Below are 19,364 nucleotides of genomic sequence, written 5' to 3'. Positions count from 1 at the left end.
TGTGATCACACAAATACACATCAGTTGCAGCATGACCAAGGAATACAGTGGAACCTCGGATTACGAGCATAATCCGTTCCAGGAGAATGCTTGTATTTCAAAGTACTTGCATATCAAAGCGAGTTTTCCCATTGAAGTCAATGAAAATATAATAATTTGTTCCGCATTGACTTCAATAGCATGCAATACCGAATGCGGCCAGAGTTACTCTTAAACCGAGGTTCCGCTGTACATATGACTGCTCCTCCTGCAATCAGTATACGCATACATTGTGCACTGTACCTGAACGGTCCTGAGTTGATAGCTCATTAGTATCCCGGTACAAAGTAGTTTGATAAGCTATTAGGCCTCATGCACACTGGACGTTTTTACAGCAGCTGTTTTTGGCAGTAGACGTTTTTTTCTACAGTCAATAAACTCTCCATCATGTTATCCTATGTGTCCATGCACACACAGGCTGTTATCAGCAGTTTTGGACAGTGGCGTTTTTGAGCAGTAAAAAAAAAAAATAGTGGATTCTAAGGCGTCGTTCCAAACCGATGAGAATGGTCCGACGGACCGTTTTCATCGGTTCACCTCTGAAGTGGCCTGATGTGCGTACACACCATCAGTTCAAAAACCGATCGGGTCAGAACGCGGTGACGTAAAACAAACGACGTGCTGAAAAAAAATAAGTTCAATGCTTCCAAGCATGCGTCGACTTGATTCTGAGCATGCGCGGGTTTTGAACCGATGCTTTCTGTACTAACCATCGGTTTGGACCAATCGGGCAGTTGTCCATCGGTTCGGTTTTGAAGCATGTTTTAAAATTTTGGACCGAAGGAAAACAGACCGATGGGCTATACACACGGCCGGTTTGGACCGATGAAACTGAACCTCGGTCCATTCTCATCGGTTTGGTCCGACCGTGTGTACGGGGCCTGAGAGACGCTTTTCAGCTGTAAAAATGCTCTAACTATGATAAATGCCAATAAACGCTCAAAAACGTCACTCACCAGTGGTTTTTTTTTTAAGTTTTTGATCCATGGAAAAAAAAAAATCTTCCTCAAAAAAAAGCTAAAAAACGCTATTGAAAAAAGGTGAAAAACTCACTGCAAAGCTACTGGGGTTTTTATAACGTTATTTTAAAGCGGGAGTTCACCCGAATTTTTTTTTTTAACATTAGATTGAGGCTCATTTTGTCAAGGAGAATCGGGTAGTTTTTTTTAAAATCGAAGCAGTACTTACCGCTTTAGAGAGCGATCTTCTCGCCGCTTCCGGGTATGGTCTTCGGGACTGGGCGTTCCTCTTTGATTGACAGGCTTCCGACAGTCGCATACATCGCGTCACAAGTAGCCGAAAGAAGCCGATAGTCGGTGCGGCTCTATACGGCGCCTGCGCACCGACGTTTGGCTACTTTCGGAAAATCGTGACGCGATGTATGCGACCGTCGGAAGCCTGTCGGAAGCCTGTCAACCAAGTAGGAACGCCCAGTCCCGCAGCCCATACCCGGAAGCGGCGGAGAAGATCGCTCTCTAAAACGGTAAGTACTGCTTCGATTGTAAAAAAAACACCCGATTCCCCTAGACAAAACGAGCCTTAATCTAATGTTAAAAAAAAAGGTTTTTGGGTGAACCTCCACTTTAACGTCTGGTGTGCATGAGGCCTTAAAAGTGCAATGACTGTCCACATCCTAGCATGGGGCACTTGAATCACTTGAAGGTGTAGATCAGTGGTCTCCAAACTGCGGCCCGGGGGCCGAATGTGGCTCTTTTCTTGCCTTTATCCGACCCTTGGAACATTATTCTCCCATTGACACCAATAATGGGGCACTATCCCCCCCCCTCCAATACGAAATGTGGCAATGTTTGCTTCCACTGATGCCAGGAAAATGTTCACTCCCGCTGGCCACAATCCAGCCCTCCTTAAGTCTGAAGGACAATAAACTGGCCCTTTGTTTAAAAAGCTTGGAGACCCCTGGTGTAGATCAACAGCCATAAGTACTCATAAGTACTGTCACATTGATGTCACTCTACAGACTGACCAGTCCTTACTTCCCTCAGGCCCTGATAATTACTTTGTTGTGCTGCATGGCAAAAGGCATTTGCAGGTACTAGGATATTTTATCTATTATTTTCCAAGGTGGTCCTATAAAAACAGTATTTTACTGAGACAATCGATCTGCCTAAGGCCTCTTTCACACGGAGTGGACCGTTTTTGTGTCCGCTCTGTGTGTCCGCAAAAGCTCAGCGGGGATCATCCGTAATCCCCGCTGAGCTGTCGGCGGATCCCGCCCTGTCTCTCCTCCGCTCTCCCCTATGGGGAATCGATGGGGAATCTGTCCGTCTTCATCCGATCCGTTCCGCCGGACGGAAGAAAAATAGGGTTTTCTTCCGTCCGAAAAACCGGATCCTGACGGACGCGCATGGTTGCGGACGTTAGCGGATGCATCATCCGCTAACGGACGCGATCCCATAGGGATGCATTACAAGTCCGTAAACGGACTTGTAAAAAACGGACAAACGGTCCGTACGTCTGAAAGGGGCCTACCTGATTTACAATTGCTACAGTTCCCCTTCAAAAACCTACAAAGGCCCATGAATTCAAATGAAAGGTCAATCATTTAATATTTTCTTGGTGAAACCGATCCAGAGAAGCCAGGGCTGTGCCAATCAGTGAGCCCCCCTCCATTCTGCCCCCCACACTTATCAATTTTCAAGTATTTTTTATTTAATTCAATCTGCTCATCATATCTGGGAAGATTTTTCTTCAATGGTGCGACACACGTGTTGTTTTATTTCTGATAATAATACAAAATATGATACATTTCCTAAAAAAAAAAAAAAAAATCAGGTAGGGTAAAAGAAATGTAGGGTAAAACGAATTTCTGTGAGGTCAAACAAAACAAATATTCTGTAGAGGTGCTCATTTCCTTTTTTTCCCCACATAATTTGATCTTATTCAGGTTTTACAGGTGGGAATTACACAAAATCTACCCTTGCACTCCCCCCCTCCCCCAACTGCAAGGATTAAATGCCCATGTAGTCTATGAGTGCAGGAAAAGGATAAATGATAGCCTCACTCTTGGTTCTGACAGGCTTCCTCAATCCATGCAACCAGTCCTCCTCAGCACCCCCTACTAAGCAGCTTTGGGCCGTGGTTGCATGCTCATCTCCTGTAGGTTTATTAGCTGCACTGTACATGATGATGCAGAGAGGCTGCCAACAACACGGAGGTGAAGAAAAGGGAGTAACCGCTCCTGGTGGGTGTGTTGAGAAGATCAGCAACAGTTCAGGAAATCAAGGGTGCTGGCAATGCACGAAGCAATTGATATGAGGAAAGACGGGATGGACAGCCGCACTCCAGAAAAACCATAAGGTTGTCTTAGCCATGACTAAGCACTAATTGGAGTGTGAAACGTGTAGGCTGTTTTCCTTGGGTTCTGCTTGTTTTGTAGTTTTTTTTACAATAAAGACAACCTTATGGTTTTTCTGTCCATCCCGTCTTTCCTCACATCAACACGGAGGTGAAGGACATCGCTGGAGTCTGGGATAAAATAAGAAATACACCTTACCCCTGCACCCCTGATCTAAGTGAGCATTTAACCTTTACAGTAAATGGGGGGGAGGGGGGCATAGCTGCAAGGATAAAGTTTGTCTCATTATTACAAGAGATCAGTTTTAAAATAAACATATTTTCGCAAAGAACATATTTCATTGTCTTTTGCAGTACAAAAATACCATAAAGCAATTCACGCAGTTTGTTCAGAAATGGAAGTCAGCTGTCATTCCTGGATCAATGAGGTCCAGGTGAGGGATTGACATCATTGCCCTAGGCCATTGACCTAGTATGGTCATGTGGCCATATCGAGTCAATGTCACAAGCATCCCCACTCTTTTAGCTACAGATCCCAGCAATGACAGCCAACTTCTGGATTAGGACTGAACCCAAGCTCATCACTAGTTATTACCGGGTAAATATAACTTGTGGTGGAAATTACTGAGCAAAGTTGTAGATGGAAGGTATAAATACTAAGATCTGTTTTTGCAGCATGGATATCGTTGTCCCTTAGCAGAACTACCGAGGTGAGGATCAACATTTTGTTATGACCCATTTGAGGAGATGACAGGTCACTATTTGGTAGAGGGGAAATTGAGGTGGGGATTCCCATGACATCATTGCCCTAGTATTTATACCTTCCATCACCAACTTTGCTCAGCCTCTTCCACCACAATTTATATCTACCTGGTAATAACTAGCGATTGGCTTGGGTTCAGTCCAAACCCAAGTTCGCCCAAACCCAGAACTTAGCAGTCAATGCTGGGATAATGAGTTGAAGGCAAGAGATTACTGGTCCTGTAGTTCACATTACAAAGAGGTATGGATGCTTGTAACATCATTGACTCAATATGGACACATAGTTACATAGTTAGTCAGGTTGAAAAAAGACCATCCAGTTCAACCATAAAAAATAAAATAAAAAATATCGTACAATCCCATATATCCAATTCTATACCACAGTTGACCATGCTAGGTCAATGTCATTGATCTAGTATAACCACATGGCCATATTAGGTCAATGATGTCTTGAACATCACCACTCTAATGTAATGTGAGCTGCAGGATGAGGAACATTAGCTATGGGACCATGAATCTCCTGTCTACAGCTCATTAGGCCAGCAATGACAGCTAACTTCCGGATTTGGATGAACTTGGGTTCGGACTATTCCCATGCCCATCACAAGTTATTAACCAGTAGATATAAATTGTGGTGGAAAATACTGAATACATTTGTTGATGGAAGGTATGCTATGCTAATATATGTTTTTGCAGGGTGGATATCGCTGTCTCTCCTAGTAGAACTAAAAAATTCTCATGACCCATTTGAGGAGATGACAGGTCACTATATAGTAGGGAAGAAATTGAGTTGGGAATTCTCAAGACATCCCAGCCCATCTACCTGGTAATAACTAGTGAGGAGCTTGTGTTTGGGAATGGGTTCAGTCCGAACCCAAGTTCATCCAAACCTGGAAGTTAGCTGTCTTTGCTGTGCTAATGAGCTGCAAGCAGGAGATTCCCCGGTCCTGTAGCCAACATTACAAAGAGGTGTGGATGCTTGTGACATCATTGACTCAATATGGCCACATGACCATGCTACAGCCGTGGCCAAAAGTTTTGAGAATGACACAAATATAAATTTTCACAAAGTCTGCTACCTCCGTTTTTATGATGGCAATTTGCATATACTCCAGAATGTTATGAAGAGTGATCAGATGAATTGAAATTAACTGCAAAGTCCCTCTTTGCCATGAAAATTAAACTTAATTCCATAAAAAATCATTTTTACTGAATTGGCGAAGAAGGCCCCAGGGCGCCCAAGAAAGTCCAGCAAGCGCCAGGACCGTCTCCTACAGTTGATTCAGCTGTGGGATCGGGGAACCACCAGTGCCGAGCTTGCTCAGGAATGGCAGCAGTCAGGTGTGAGTACATCGGCACGCACAGTGAGAAGAAGACTTTTGGAGGGTGGTCTGGTGTCAAGAAGGGCAGCAAAGAAGACACTTCTCTCGAGGAAAAACATCAGGCAGATTGATATTCTGCAAAAGGTATAGGAATTGGACTGCTGAGGACTGGGGTAAAGTAATTTTCTCTGATGAATCCCCTTTCCAATTGTTTTGGAATCCAGAAAAAAACTGTCTCGAGAAGAAAAGGTGAGAGCTACCATAAGTGTCATGCCAACAGTAAAGCACCCTGATGCCTTGTACATGCACTCTATTTTCCCGGTGGTAAAAAGTCTGGTAAAAAGTCCACTGGGAAAACCGAGAACCTGCTCGGTAGCTTTTTCCCCCCTACACATGGGCGGGTTTCCCGACAGGAAAACTGCCATGAGAGCTTTGGTCGGGAAACCGGCCGTGTGTATGTTCCACCACAGGTTTTCCCCATAGGAAAACCGCCAGCTTAAAAAACGCTGGGAATCCCAGCGGGAAAAAAAAAAAACACGTTCTCTTTTTTCCCGCTGGGATTCCGGCCGGTTTTCCTGTCGGGAAAAGTGCGATGGAGCATATACACAACCGGGATTCCCGGCCAAAAGCTCTCATGGCAGTTTTCCTGCCAGGAAAACCGGTCGAGGCATCAGACCATTCATGTGTGGGGTTGCTTCTCAGACAAGGGAGTGGGCTCACTCACAATTTTGCCTAAGAACACAGCCATGAATAAAGAATGGTACAAAAACATTCTCCGAGAGCAGCTTCCCCCAACCATCCAAGAACAATTTGGTGAGTAACAATGCCTTTTCCAGCACGATGAAGCACCTTGCCATAAGGCAAAAGTGATAACTAAGTGGCTTGGGGAACAAAACATCACAATTTTGTGTCCATGGCCAGGAAACTCCCCAGACCTTAATGCCATTGAGAACTTGTGGTCAATCCTCAAGAGGCAAGTGAACAAAAAAACCCCCACAAACCCTGACAAACTTCAAGCATTGATTATGCAAGAATGGGCCACCATCAGTCAGGATGTGGCCCAGACGTTGATTGACAGCATGCCAGGGCGAATTGCAGAGGTCTTGAAAAAGAAGGGTCAACACTACAAATGTTGACTCTTTGCATAAACTTCATGTCATTGTCAATAAAAGCCTTTGACACTTATGAAATGCTTGTAAATATACTTCAGTATACCATAGTAACATCTGACAAATAGATCTAAAAACACTGAAGCAGCAGACTTTGTGAAAATGTATATTTGTGTCATGCCGCGTACACACGATCATTCTTCAGCATGAAAAAAACGTAGTTTTTCAAAAACGTCATTTAAAATGATCGTGTGTGGGCTTCACATCATTTTTCAGGTTCTGAAAAACTAAAAAAAAATTTCCGAACATGCTGCATTTTTTAACGTCGTTTTAAACAATGTCGTTTTTCGGGTTGTAAAAAATGATCGTGTGTGGGCTAAAACGACGTAAAAAACCCGCGCATGCTCAGAAGCAAATTATGAGACGGGAGTGCTCGTTCTGGTAAAACTACCGTTCATAATGTCACGCTGTAACAGACAAAAAAACGCAAATCGTCTTTTACTAACACGGAATCAGCTAAAGCAGCCCAAAGGCGAATGGAACTTCCCCTTTATAGTGCCGCCGTACGTCACCGCGCTTTGCTAGATCATTTTTTAAAAACGATGGTGTGTAGGCAACATCGTTTTAATGCTGAAAAATGATCGTGTGTACGCGGCATCATTCTCAAAACAACTGTAGGTCAATGTCACTGACCTAGTATGACCATATGGCCATATTAGGTCAATAATGTCTCGAACATCACTGACCTAACTCTATTGTCAGCTGCAGGGTGGGGAATCTCCTGCTTGACCATATTGAGTCAATGATGTCACAAGCATCCCCACCTATTTGTAATATTAACTACGGGACCATGAATCTCCTGCCTGCAGCTCATTAGTCCAGCAAACTGATTTCGGATGAACTTGGGTTTGGACTAAACCCAATCCCATCACAAGTTATTAACAGGTAGATATAAATTGTGATGGAAAATACTCAAATAAAGTTGTTGACGGAAGGTAAAAAAAAACAATATATGTTTTTACAGGATGGATATCACCGTCTCTCCTGGTAGAACTACCGGGGTGAAGATCAAACTTCTCATGACCCATTTGAGGAGATGACAGGCCACTATATGGTAGGGGGAGACATTGAGGTAGAGATTCTCATGACATCACTGTTCCATCTACCTGATAATAACTAGTGATGAGCTTGGGTTTGGGTTCAGTCCGAACACAAGTTCATCCAAACCCGGAAGTTAGCTGTAGGTTTTTGCAGGATGGATATTGCGGTCTCTCCTAGCAGAATTACTGAAGTGAAGATCAAAATTTTCTTATGACCCAACCAAAGAGATGACAGGGTCTATATGTTGGGGATGGAGGGAGGGAGGGGGTGGCGGGGTGGGTGATCATCTTCTAGAGTTTATTGAGGAGAAAAGGTTGTAGAACCAACAGGTAAGGATATAGACAGTAAGGTCCAAAAGGAGGGGGGGGGGTGGACATTTCCTTTAAACAATCCACTTAAATGATATAGAATCAGTCAGACCCACGCACTACACAGTAGTCGGGATGTTTTTTTTTCTTATATTTTGGGTACTGTGTATGCCTGTGTCCTCCTCACCTGTATGTCGAGGCTGCATCTCAGGCACCCAGTTCAGCTCTCTGTAGAAGTCTAGAGGGGGAAGAAAGACATCAGAATTGCAGTAGTTACACAGCGGGGTACCAAGGGGTTAAGTGGGAGGTGTGATTATTTTAGGGAAGCTGAGAAGGGAGGGGTGGGGGGGGGGGGTTGTCATCACCCAAACTGATAACCTACCCCTGTCACTCCTCTGTTTCCATAGCAACTGTCTGCATCCGAGGGGCCGCCAAAACATGCAGCATGGATTTAATATATCTCTGCCTGATTTATTGTTTCAATTAGAGAAACAGACGTAGAAATGGGGGATGGTAGGCAATATGCTTATACAGAGAGCAGAGACGCCTACCCAATGCACAGAGTTCTACTGAGAACTAGGCTTCTAATGCCGAGTCTTCTGTACAGGCCAGAACTGGCAAAACCCATCCTGTTCTGTAGAAGATTCAACTGTCCTCCAAATATACATTATTATATCCGCTAAGATTATATCTCGGGCTACCCCAAAAAAAGTTCCCGTAGTCAGGATTGCATTCATCTCACAAATACAAAGCGTTCCTAAAACTCCAATAATGATCATTATTTTACAAAAACCTAAACGGCTTCATATTTCCCCCTTTTTATTCTAAATCTCATAGAGAACTGAAATGCTGCCTTCATTCTCAGTATCCTGTATAGAAAGGAACTGCTTTTTACTACCTTCTATCCCAACTGTCCTGAAGCCATGACTTGTGTGTAAGGCTGCATAAATACTGGCGATTCGGGACAGTGCGAATTATAGCCGCAGGAATTGGAGATTCCTGCCGCGGCTCTCAGCAGCACAAAGTGCACCCAGCAGCAATCACCGCAGGTAATCACTGGCTGTGCAGACAGCCACGAATAGCTGTGACTGCTGGCGATCCGTCATTATAGTGAATGGGGCCGGTGGCCTCACCTAGCCGATAAAAGCTACCGAAATATTCCTGCCGCTACTATTCGCACTGGTCATAATCGCTGGTGTGAATTTAGCCTTACGTCGCGTACACACGATCATTTTTCAGCATGAAGAAAACGTTGTTTTTCAAAAACGTAATTTAAAATGATTGTGTGTGAGCTTCACATCATTTTTCAGGTTCTGAAAAATGACAAAAAAAGAAATTTGAACATGCTGCATTTTTTATCGTTGTTCTAAACAATGGGCCAGATTCTCGTAGATACGGCGCCGGCGTAGTGTAAGTCATTTACACTACGCCACCGCAACTTACTGGAGCAAGTGCCGTATTCGCAAAGCACTTGCTCCGTAATTTGCGGCGGCGTGGTGTAAATGGCCCGGCGTATCCCCGCGTAATTCAAAGGGGGCGGCTTGTATTTAAATTAAGCGCGCCCCCGTGCCGATCGAACTGCGCCGGGCTTAAAATAGCCCAGTGCGCATGCTCCAGTTCTCGACGGAAAACGTCAATGACGCCGACGTGAGCGTCATTGACGTAAAGTCGTATTCGCGGACGACTTAGGAAAACAACGTTTCCTAACGCCATACCCGTGGACCCGACGCCATACTTAACATGGCATACGGCGGACTGGCGTAAGGTTACCCCTCATATAGCAGGGGTAACCTTACGCTTACGGAAACGACGTAAGCGACGGCTACGCGACGCAAATTCGTTCGGGAATCGGCGTATCAGGCTCATTTGCATAGTCAAATGAGACCTGAACGTAAACGCCACCTAGCGGCCGGCGTCGCATTACATTTAAGATCCGACGGTGTAAGTGCCTTACACCTGTCGGATCTTGGCCGTATCTATGCGAAAATTATTCTAGGAATCACTCGCATAGATACCCGGGCTCAGAAACAGAGATACGACGGTGTTTCCTGAGATACACCGTCGTAACTCTTCTGAGAATCTGGCCCAGGGTCGTTTTTTTTCGGGTTGTAAAAAAAATTATCGTGTGTGGGCTAAAACGACAAAATAAACCCGCGCATGCTCAGAAGCAAGTTATGAGACGGGAGCGCTCGTTCTGGTAAAACTACCGTTCATAATGGAGTAAGCACATTCATCACGCTGTAACAGACAAAAAAGCGCGAATCGTCTTTTACTAACACTAAATCAGCTAAAGCAGCCCAAAGACGAATGGAACTTCCCCTTTATAGTGCCGTCGTACGTGTTGTACGTCACCACGCTTTGCTAGATAATTTTTTTAAAACGATGGTGTGTGGGCAACGTCGTTTTCATGATGAAGTTGGGAAAACTTTGTTTTTTAGACATGCTGAAAAACGTTTTTTTTTTCATGCTGAAAAATGATCGTGTGTACGCGGCACTAGGCTTCGGTCACACATACGGCCAGAAGAGGGGGGTTTAAAACCAGGTGATTGAGCCACGGTTTTACCACCCCATAGCCGCCCACCTGAACACTAACATATATCCGCTCATGGCTGTACACATGCCACAGCTGCAATTCTGTACTTTGCGGCAAAACCTAAGCAGCATGTTTCTTTTGGCGGGTGGTGCAGCCAGCGAACACGACTAATGCGGTTCTATGGGGCTGTAATGCCCACTATTTTGGCGTGGTTGTAGGGCAAATATAGGATTAAACTAGGTGCCGAGGAGACATATGGATTTCCTACCATCTGTCAAACACCTCTAAAAAGTGATCTGAGGGAGGATCACTTGTAAAATGAACCCCAATACTCAATATTCTATAGAGACCTCTTCTCACTCACTTTATCCAAAACAAAAGAGGCTATAGATGCACTTTAAGTGAAAAAATATTATAAAAAATACCCAATGATCCTGCCAGAAACCATGTACTGTCCTGTGTACTCTGAATTGTTATCTCAAGTATTCTGATCACCCTACCCTGTTCAACCCAGTGAACAAACCCCAACCCACCAATGTTAGGGACAAGAGGATAGAAGGGAGGCGCTCTGTAGTCCTGAAACACGTTTGGCCCCCAGGTGACAATGCTCCTTTATAAATACAGTACAGTACTGTAAGTAAGCATTACCACCTTAAGATAGGGAATGTGTTTTGGCAGGCTTAGCAGGTGAAATGAAAGCAATAGAAAGCTGAAAAAAACGAAAATGAATGCAGCCACCACATCTAAGGGCTGGTAAGCTAAACTATATTACATATACAGTTAGGTCCATATATATTTGGACACAGGCACAATTTTAGGTTTATTCAGGTATTTATCAAAACATATTCAAGCTATAGTTATATAATGGATATGGGCTGAAAGTGCACACTTTCAGGTTTAATTAGAGGGTATGTACATCCAAATCAGGGGAAGGGTTTAGGAATTACAGCTCTTAATAGCCATCTACTCTTTTTCAAGGGACTGAAAGTAATTGGACAATTGAATCAAAAGCTGTTTCATGGGCAGGTGTGGGCAACTCCTTCGTTTAAGCAGGTAAAAAGGTCTGTAGTTGTTTACAAGTGTGGTATTTGCATTTGGAATCTATTGATGTGAACCTACATCATGCATTCAAAGGAGCTGTACATGCAAGTGAAACGGGCCATTGTAAGGCTTCAAAAACTAAACAAATCCATCATAGAGATGGCAGCAACATTGGGAGTGGCCAAATCAACAGTTTGGTACATTCTGAAGAAAGAAGAACACATTGGTGAGCTCAGCAACATAAAAAGGACTGGACGTCCATGGAAGACAACAGTGGTGGATGATCGCAGGATCTTCTCTATGGTAAAGGAAAACCGATTCACAACATCCAAGCAAGTGAAGGACACTCTCCAGGAGGTGGGCGTATCACTGTCAAAGTCTACAATCAAAAGAAGACTTCACTAGAGCAAATACAGAGGGTTCACCACAAGGTACAGACCATTCATAAGCCTGAAGAATAGAAAAGCCAGACTAGACTTTGCCAAAAAAACATCTAAAAAAGCCAGACCAGTTCTGGAAAAGCATTCTTTGGAAGGATGAAACTAATATTATTTTGTACCAGAATGACAGGAAGAAAAAAAGTGTGGAGAAGGCTTGGAACAGCTCATGATCCAAAGCACACGTCATCATCTCTAAAACATGGTGGAGGCGGTGTGATGGCATGGGCATGCATGGCTTCCAGTGGCACTGGGTCATTGGTGTTTATTGATGATGTGACAGAAGCAGCCGGATGAATTCTGCAGTGTTTAGAGATTATACACTCAGCCCAGATTAAGCCAAATGCAGCAAAGTTTATTGGATGGCGCTTCACAGTACAGATGGACAATGATCCAAAACACACCGCAAATGCAACCCAGGAGCTTTTGAAGGAAAATAAGTGGAATATTCTGCAATGGCCGAGTCAATCACCTGATCTCAACCCAATCGAGCATGCATTTCACTTGCTGAAGGCAAAACTAAGTCCCACAAACAAAGAACAACTGAAGACAGCTGCAGTTAGATCCTGGCAAAGCATCAGAAAGGAGGAAACCCAGTCTTTGGGTTCCAGACTTCGGGCAGTCATTGCCAGTAAAGGATTCTCAACAAAATATTAAAATTTAACATTTTTTTTTACGATTATATTAATTTGTCCAATTACATTTGAGCCCCTGCAAATGGGGGGGACTGTGTATTAAAATGCTTGCAGTTCCTAAAATTTGTACTTGGTAGTTATGTTCAACCTCTTGAATTAAAGCTGAAGGTCTGCTCTTCAAATTCATTTTCTTCTGGTGGCATACGAAATATGCATACAAAAATATGAAAATTGTGCCTGTGTCCAAATATATGTGGACCCAACTCTGTGGTTCTTGAGATACACCTCAACTATCCGCCTAGTACTACACGATCGGAATTTCCGATGGAAAAAGACAGCGTTTATGCCGAAAAATTCCGTTGGAGTTTAGATAGAGAACATGTTCTCTTTTACTCTATTTAAAGACTTCCTTTATAATCTAAAAATATAAAATAATAATTATTATTATATACAAGGGCTGTGCTGAAAGTAATGCCAAAGTTTGTATTAGGGTTGTCCCGATACCACTTTTTTGAGACCGAGTACAAGTACCGATACTGTTTTTCAAGTACTCGCCGATACCGAATACCGATACTTTTTTTTTTTATGTCATGTGACAGTGGCAGTATTTTTTTTTTTTTACAGTGATTTTTTTTTAGGGGGGGGGGAGTGGATTGTCAGTGTTTTTTTTTACCTTTTATTTTAAAAAAATATATATTTACTGCAATTTTTTTTTTAATCAGCCCTGTTGGGGGTCTGTGGAGAGATATCAGGGGTCTTAACAGACCTCTGACATCTCCCCTTTAAGACAAAGAAAGGGACTAAGGACACAGATTCCCCAGTCCTTTTCTCTGCAGCCTCAGCTGAAATGAATGGAGGGAAGCTCCTCTCCATTCATAAACTGAAGCATCGTAAACACAGGTTACGATGCTCAGTTATATGAATGGACAGAGTCAATGATCACTGACTCTGTTCATTCTGAAAAGGTAGGAGCCGGATTTAGCGGCTCCTACCTCCGCTCTCCATCCTGACAGATTGAGGGGGGAGAGAGTCACGGAGCGGGGGGAGAGAAGACTTGCAACTCCCCTGCCTGCCCAGGTATCGGGTGAGGCATCGGAGCATTTCCCCCCGAGTACAAGTACTCAGGAAAATGCTCGGTATCGGTACCGATACTAGTATCGGTATCGGGACATTCCTAGTTTGTATAACCTTGTATTACCTTATATAGGTCATTTAAATTTCATATGTTGGTAGAGTAACTTTTCCTCTATAGCAGTGGTTCTCAACCTGGGGGTCGGGACCCCCTCGGGGGTCGAATGAGGATTTGCCAGGGGGTCACCGAATCCTGGTCTGTTCCTGAAGCCCGCACCACTCTCCCAGTCATTTTGCTATCCCTGGAGCCTGTGGCCACCCAGCTGGGCTGTTCCTGGAACCCGCAGCTGACTGGTGAGGAATGTGAAGTGGGAGGGGCTGGAGGAGACCCTATCTCCTGATTTCAGCATAGGTGTCACTGCTACGAGACACCACGAAGTTGGAAACACAGTGAAGCCGGAGGCACAGTGAGTGACACTACCTGTGATTATAGTTGCCATTAAAAGGACTCAGGGATCGCTAAATATCTGTGGGCTAGGGGCGCAAATTACTTGTCTTGCCTTGGGTGCTGACAACCCATGCGATGAAAATAATGTTACCGTTAGGGGTCCCCACAACTTGGGAAATGTTATCAATGGGTCACGGCACTAGAAGATTGAGAACCACTGCTCTATAGCAACTCTTCTTGTTTTAAATTGCAAGTAAATAATGGATTCCAAGCAGAAGCAATGTGCTATCATTGAGATCTTGACGAAGGAGGGGTGCAGGTTGTCAGACATCCACAGAAGGCTACAGAATGTTTACCGAGATGACACCAGTCATAAGAGCCATGTCTTGTTACTGGTGACTCTTGTCAATGGTGTCATCTCGGTAAACATTCTGTAGCCTTCTGTGGATGTCGGATGACAGCACATTGCTTCTGCATGGAATCCATTATTTACCTGCAATGAAAAACAAGAATAAGAAGTACTATAGAGGAAGAGTTACTCTACCAACATGTGGAATTTGAAAAACTTATGTAAGATAATCAAAAGATTATTCCACTTACTAATGAATCCTTCTAAAGGGGGGGGGTCAATATATAAAGGACTCGGACTGGTTTGCTGTGGTTTAGGAATTTAGATTAGGCTAGGAATAGGAATTTGTTATCAAATAAGGTCATGTCTGAACACTGAAGCAACAAAAGTCAGAGTCCTAAACACATTTAGATCTACCAACAACTACTATATATCAAGAGCCTGCCTGATTGGATACAGACTGACTCATATTTCAGATTAGGATTCTGGCAAGGAGCCAGCACCTTCACCCCCTTCCTGCCCAGGCCATTTTCAGCTTTTAGCACTGTTACACTTTGAAGGACAATTGCGCGGTCATGCAACACTGCACCCACATGACATTTTTTTCTTTTTTTTTCACACATATAGAGCTTTCTTTTGGTGGTACGGTATTTATTCACCACTGGGTTTTAATTTTTTTGCTAAATAAACAAAAAAATACAATTAAAAAAAAATAAAAAATAAACCCTTTTCTTAATTTTTTTAAAATAAACTTTTGAAAATAAGTAACTTTTCGGCTGCACTAGTGGACACTGATGAGGCTTGCACTGATGGGCACTGATGAGGCTTGCACTGATGGGCACTGATGAGGCTTGCACTGATGAGGCTTGCATTGATGGGCACTGATGAGGCTTGCACTGATGGGCACTGATGAGGCTTGCACTGATAAACCTTGCACTGATGGGCACTGATAAACCTTGCATTGATGGGCACTGATGAGGCTGAACCGATGGGCATTGTTTAGCACTAATGCAGCTGCACTGATAATCATTGCCCTGATTATCAGGGTAAGTGATGTGGTGGTGGTGGTGGGGGGGGGGGGTTGCGGTTTGGGAGTTAACCCTCCAAGAACTGGACAACCGTGCTGTCAACCGTCGTCTTTCAGCCATAACACGGTCGGCAAGTGGTGCCAGGAAGCAATTTCTACTCACCTTGGCGACCTCTGGCCTGGGATTTGTTGAGCCCTGGTTTACACTATCGGTGCTCTTTAAAGAGCAATCCTTGTTCAGATTGCTCTTCAGAGAGCTTTAGACAAGCAGAAAGGAGGTCTTCTTACTGCCTGTTTTAACCCCTCGATCCCTGCACTACATCTGCCAAAAGTGACAGGGGGTATGATTCTTTGCAACAACCACCAACCAAAGACTGCATACACCCCCGGCTATTGCATCTAAGGTGGATAGTGGTTTGAGGGAGGTAACAACGTGGTTCAACCACAGGGTTTTACTGCCTCTCAAGCCACACGTGTGAACGAGACAAAAACGGTACGTATAAGATTCAAGTGGGAAGCATTTTAAGTTAAACTGAAGGACATAGGAGCATGAAAGTTCAAGACTAATGTTAAAAAGTATTATTGGATGCTTGGAACAGACTTCCAGGAAAGGTAATAAGTCAATTTAATAATGCTTGGCCAAAATATAGGTCTATCCTCAGAAAAATAAATAATTACATAAAAAATGAAATAAAAACATCCCCCCTAGTCTATTTCCGCCATCACCCTTCTATGGGTCTCTTTGTGATCCCAGACACAAGGACTGATTCTCTAACACACAGCATCTCACCTCCTCCGTCTAGGGGGGCGACATTACTCACGTTTGTGGTTATTTTTCCTGTGGAAAGGGATAAGATATCTCTCTGCATTCTCCTCACCCTCTTCCTCGGCCAAGTGAGTGTGGGTGTAATGGTAGCTGAGACCAGGCCGGTTCTTGTATCTCTTGCCACAAACTGGAAAAGAAGTACAGCTTACTCAATGCTGCTAAACCAAAGAGACACACTTCAACTCATACAAAATATACATCAGATCTAGTAAGGATACTACACACTAATGAGATTAAAGCGGTAGTAAAGTAAACGTTGCGTAAGAAAACGGTAGGTGCGGAGTCGCTGCCGCGGCACAGGGCTCTGAAAGAACGGCGAGGGGTTGCTGCTCCTTCAGAGCGTATGCACCTGTGACGTCACCAGCTGTAGCTTGCCACTTTAAGCAAGCTGCTAGCAGGCTTCAGCACTTCTTGAAGTCTGTTGAAAGCCTGCTAGCAGCTTGCTTAAAGTGGCAATCAGCACTCCCATTAGGATTTGTGTTCAACATTTACAAACTGGAGTTGAATGGCTTGCTGAAAGCACTGCAAATGCTTTGTCAAAGCTTGCTGGTTACACTGCTCTTATACAGGCTGAAGCCCGTGTGAAACAGGCTCTGCAAAAATAATCCATATGTTGGTTGTGGTTGTGTGCGCTACTCTATACACGTCACCACACGTCCCATAGTACATAGTTCATAGAACATGTCGGGAGTGAGCAAGGGGAGGGTAGCTATTTTCCTACATACAATGACAGGAAAAAAGGGGAAGTTTCTAGCCCCCCTTTTCCTCATGGGAGAGCGACGGGGGACAGTTTCAGGTCTCCCCTGGGGATTTCTTGGGCTCCTCTGGGGGAATTGGAGGGATTGGCCTTTGGGTGACCTTTCCTGGGGTCTGGATAGAAAGCCCGGGAAAGGTCAGTTCAAACTGGTCAGAACCTTTCTTGTGAAAAAAAAAACTGGTCAGAACCAGCAGGTTTTCAGCCTGTTTTGGGCTATTTAAAGCAGGTTCCATCAGCCCACGCTCATTCGCCTCAGAAGACATAGAAGCTGTGGTGTTCTCCCCCCCTTTTTTATTATATATCTTTGTCGCGGTTGTTTTCTTGTGTGGTAGTGTTACCTTTGTTTTAAAAAATAAATAAAAATTTAACAAAGGGGGACTAGCTTTGTGTCTCATATTTATTTAATTTATATATTTATAAAAACAAATATTATTATTTAAAGCGGTTGTAAACCCGCATCAAAATATTTTTTTTTCTCCTGTAAGGCAAAAGTCATAATGAGCTAATATGCACCGCATATTAGCTCATTATGAAATACTTACCTCGGAACGAGGTGTGTAGCACTTACCTGGTCCACGCCGAGCGAGATATCATCTTGTCTCGGCGTGTCTTCCGGGTATCGCCGCTGGAGCGGCGATGATGTCACTCCGGCGCGTGTGCGTGGGAGATTTAAATTCGGCAAGGTCCGGCGGCTGCCGGTCCTTTCGCCGTAGATCCCCCCTGTGCATGCGCCGCTGCAATCAGCGGCGCATTGCGAGGGGAATATCTCCTAAACCGTGCAGGTTTAGGAGATAATTCTCCTTACCTACAGGTAAGTCTTGTTATAGGCTTACCTGTAGGTAAAAGTCAAAAAAGTGGGTTTACAACCACTTTAAGAGTTTGGTACAAGTGCTCTAGCTGGGTAGTTGTGTTGGCAGCCTGAGCTGTAGTGGCTAGGCTAGCTTTAATGCTTATTTTAATGCTTATTTATTTTTGTATTTTGTTGATAGTATTTATCACAATATTTTGAAACCAATATTAAACAACCGCGTCCTTTAACATCCAACAGTGGTCTGCTGTCTTTATTTATTATTTAAAGTATTAAGGGTTATTTCCCGTCTGCTGTCCCATGGAACCATGGAGAAGGAACGTAGCCACCCTCTAACAGGAAGTTGCATCACAAAAGCAAAAAAAAAACAGGAAATTGGAGATTTGTAGGAGGCTGTGAACAATAAACAAACATTTTTTTTTTAGTTTAGTGTCACTTAAAATGAATAATAATAATAGTCAGGAAAGACCAAATTGCTGTTCACTGTAGGTAGATCAATCTGTCACTGAACCCGTACAACCTCTGGAGGAACCCATGAGATTGAGGCTGTACTTGACTGTGACACTCACACAACCCAATTATTTGTCAGTGAATAGATCTACATAGCTGGCCTTTTAGAAATGTGTATGACTAAGGCTCCATTCACATCTATGCGACAACGGCGTACGCGGCATATTTTGCCGCGAGTGTGAAACTTTTTTTTTTTTTGACAAAGCATTCCCATTGCTGTCAATGGGCGAACACCAATGTCGCCTGAAAAAAAGGGTCCGGGACTTTTTTTCAGGCGACAGGCGTTCGGCGTCTATGAGATGTGAACCATCTCCATAGACAGCAATGGGAATTCTCCCCTCTAGCGGCAGAAGCGGCCGGCGTCGGGCGTTTTGTCGCATAGATGTGAATGGAGCCTAATACAATAATAAATAAAGGCCAATTTCTATCAATGGCTTCTGCTTACTGTTTACTGTAATGTCTTCAGCGTGGGCTCCTACCCATTGGAGAACCCCCACTAATATGTTTCACCCAGTGTGGCTCCATGTACACGGGACGTTTTACAACCTCTCCTGAACGATTTAACTTGACAGATAGTAACCCGCGTTTAAAACGTCCCTTTTGCTGCATTTACATGCCACAACTAGCAGCGTTTTGCCGTGCTTGCGCTTAGAAGCGTTTAAAAAAATATTATTATTATTTTTTGAAATGGGCAAAAAACGCCTATAAACGAAACGCTGCTAAATGCGGGTTACCGCATTTAAAAGCGTTTGGCGTCTGAAACGTCGGCGTCTGAACTAATTTTTTTGACTTAAAAAAAAAAGGCCTATAAACGCAACTGCCTAAAAACGACAGTAAGGCTGGGTTCACACTACTACACTACTTTCATCCTACTTTGCTCTGTGTTCAATGTTTCCCTATGAGAGCGTCTTGTAGCGTCCTACACAAGTCGGTCCGACTTTGAAAATGCTCCCTGTACTACTTTTG

General features: G+C 43.8%; 1 protein-coding gene across 4 annotated transcripts in view; it reads right to left on the bottom strand.

The window, feature by feature from the left end:
• Positions 1–19,364, bottom strand: part of DPF1 (double PHD fingers 1) — a 203,315-nt gene that overhangs the window by 23,191 nt on the left and 160,760 nt on the right. For 3 of the 4 annotated variants that reach the window (XM_040323123.1, XM_040323124.1, XM_040323126.1), the window contains exons 7-8: positions 16,319–16,450; positions 8,144–8,194 (exon numbers count right to left, since the gene is read on the bottom strand). In XM_040323123.1, coding sequence (XP_040179057.1) covers positions 8,144–8,194; positions 16,319–16,450 — 183 coding nt within the window. The remainder of the gene's footprint in view (positions 1–8,143; positions 8,195–16,318; positions 16,451–19,364) is intronic. The other variant, XM_040323125.1, reaches the window with a different exon arrangement.

The sequence above is a fragment of the Rana temporaria genome, chromosome 9, assembly GCF_905171775.1.
Source record: "Rana temporaria chromosome 9, aRanTem1.1, whole genome shotgun sequence".
In the NCBI taxonomy this organism is placed as follows: domain Eukaryota; kingdom Metazoa; phylum Chordata; class Amphibia; order Anura; family Ranidae; genus Rana; species Rana temporaria.
The sequence above is the reverse complement of the archived record's forward strand: the minus strand, read 5'-3'. Positions and strand labels throughout refer to the sequence as shown.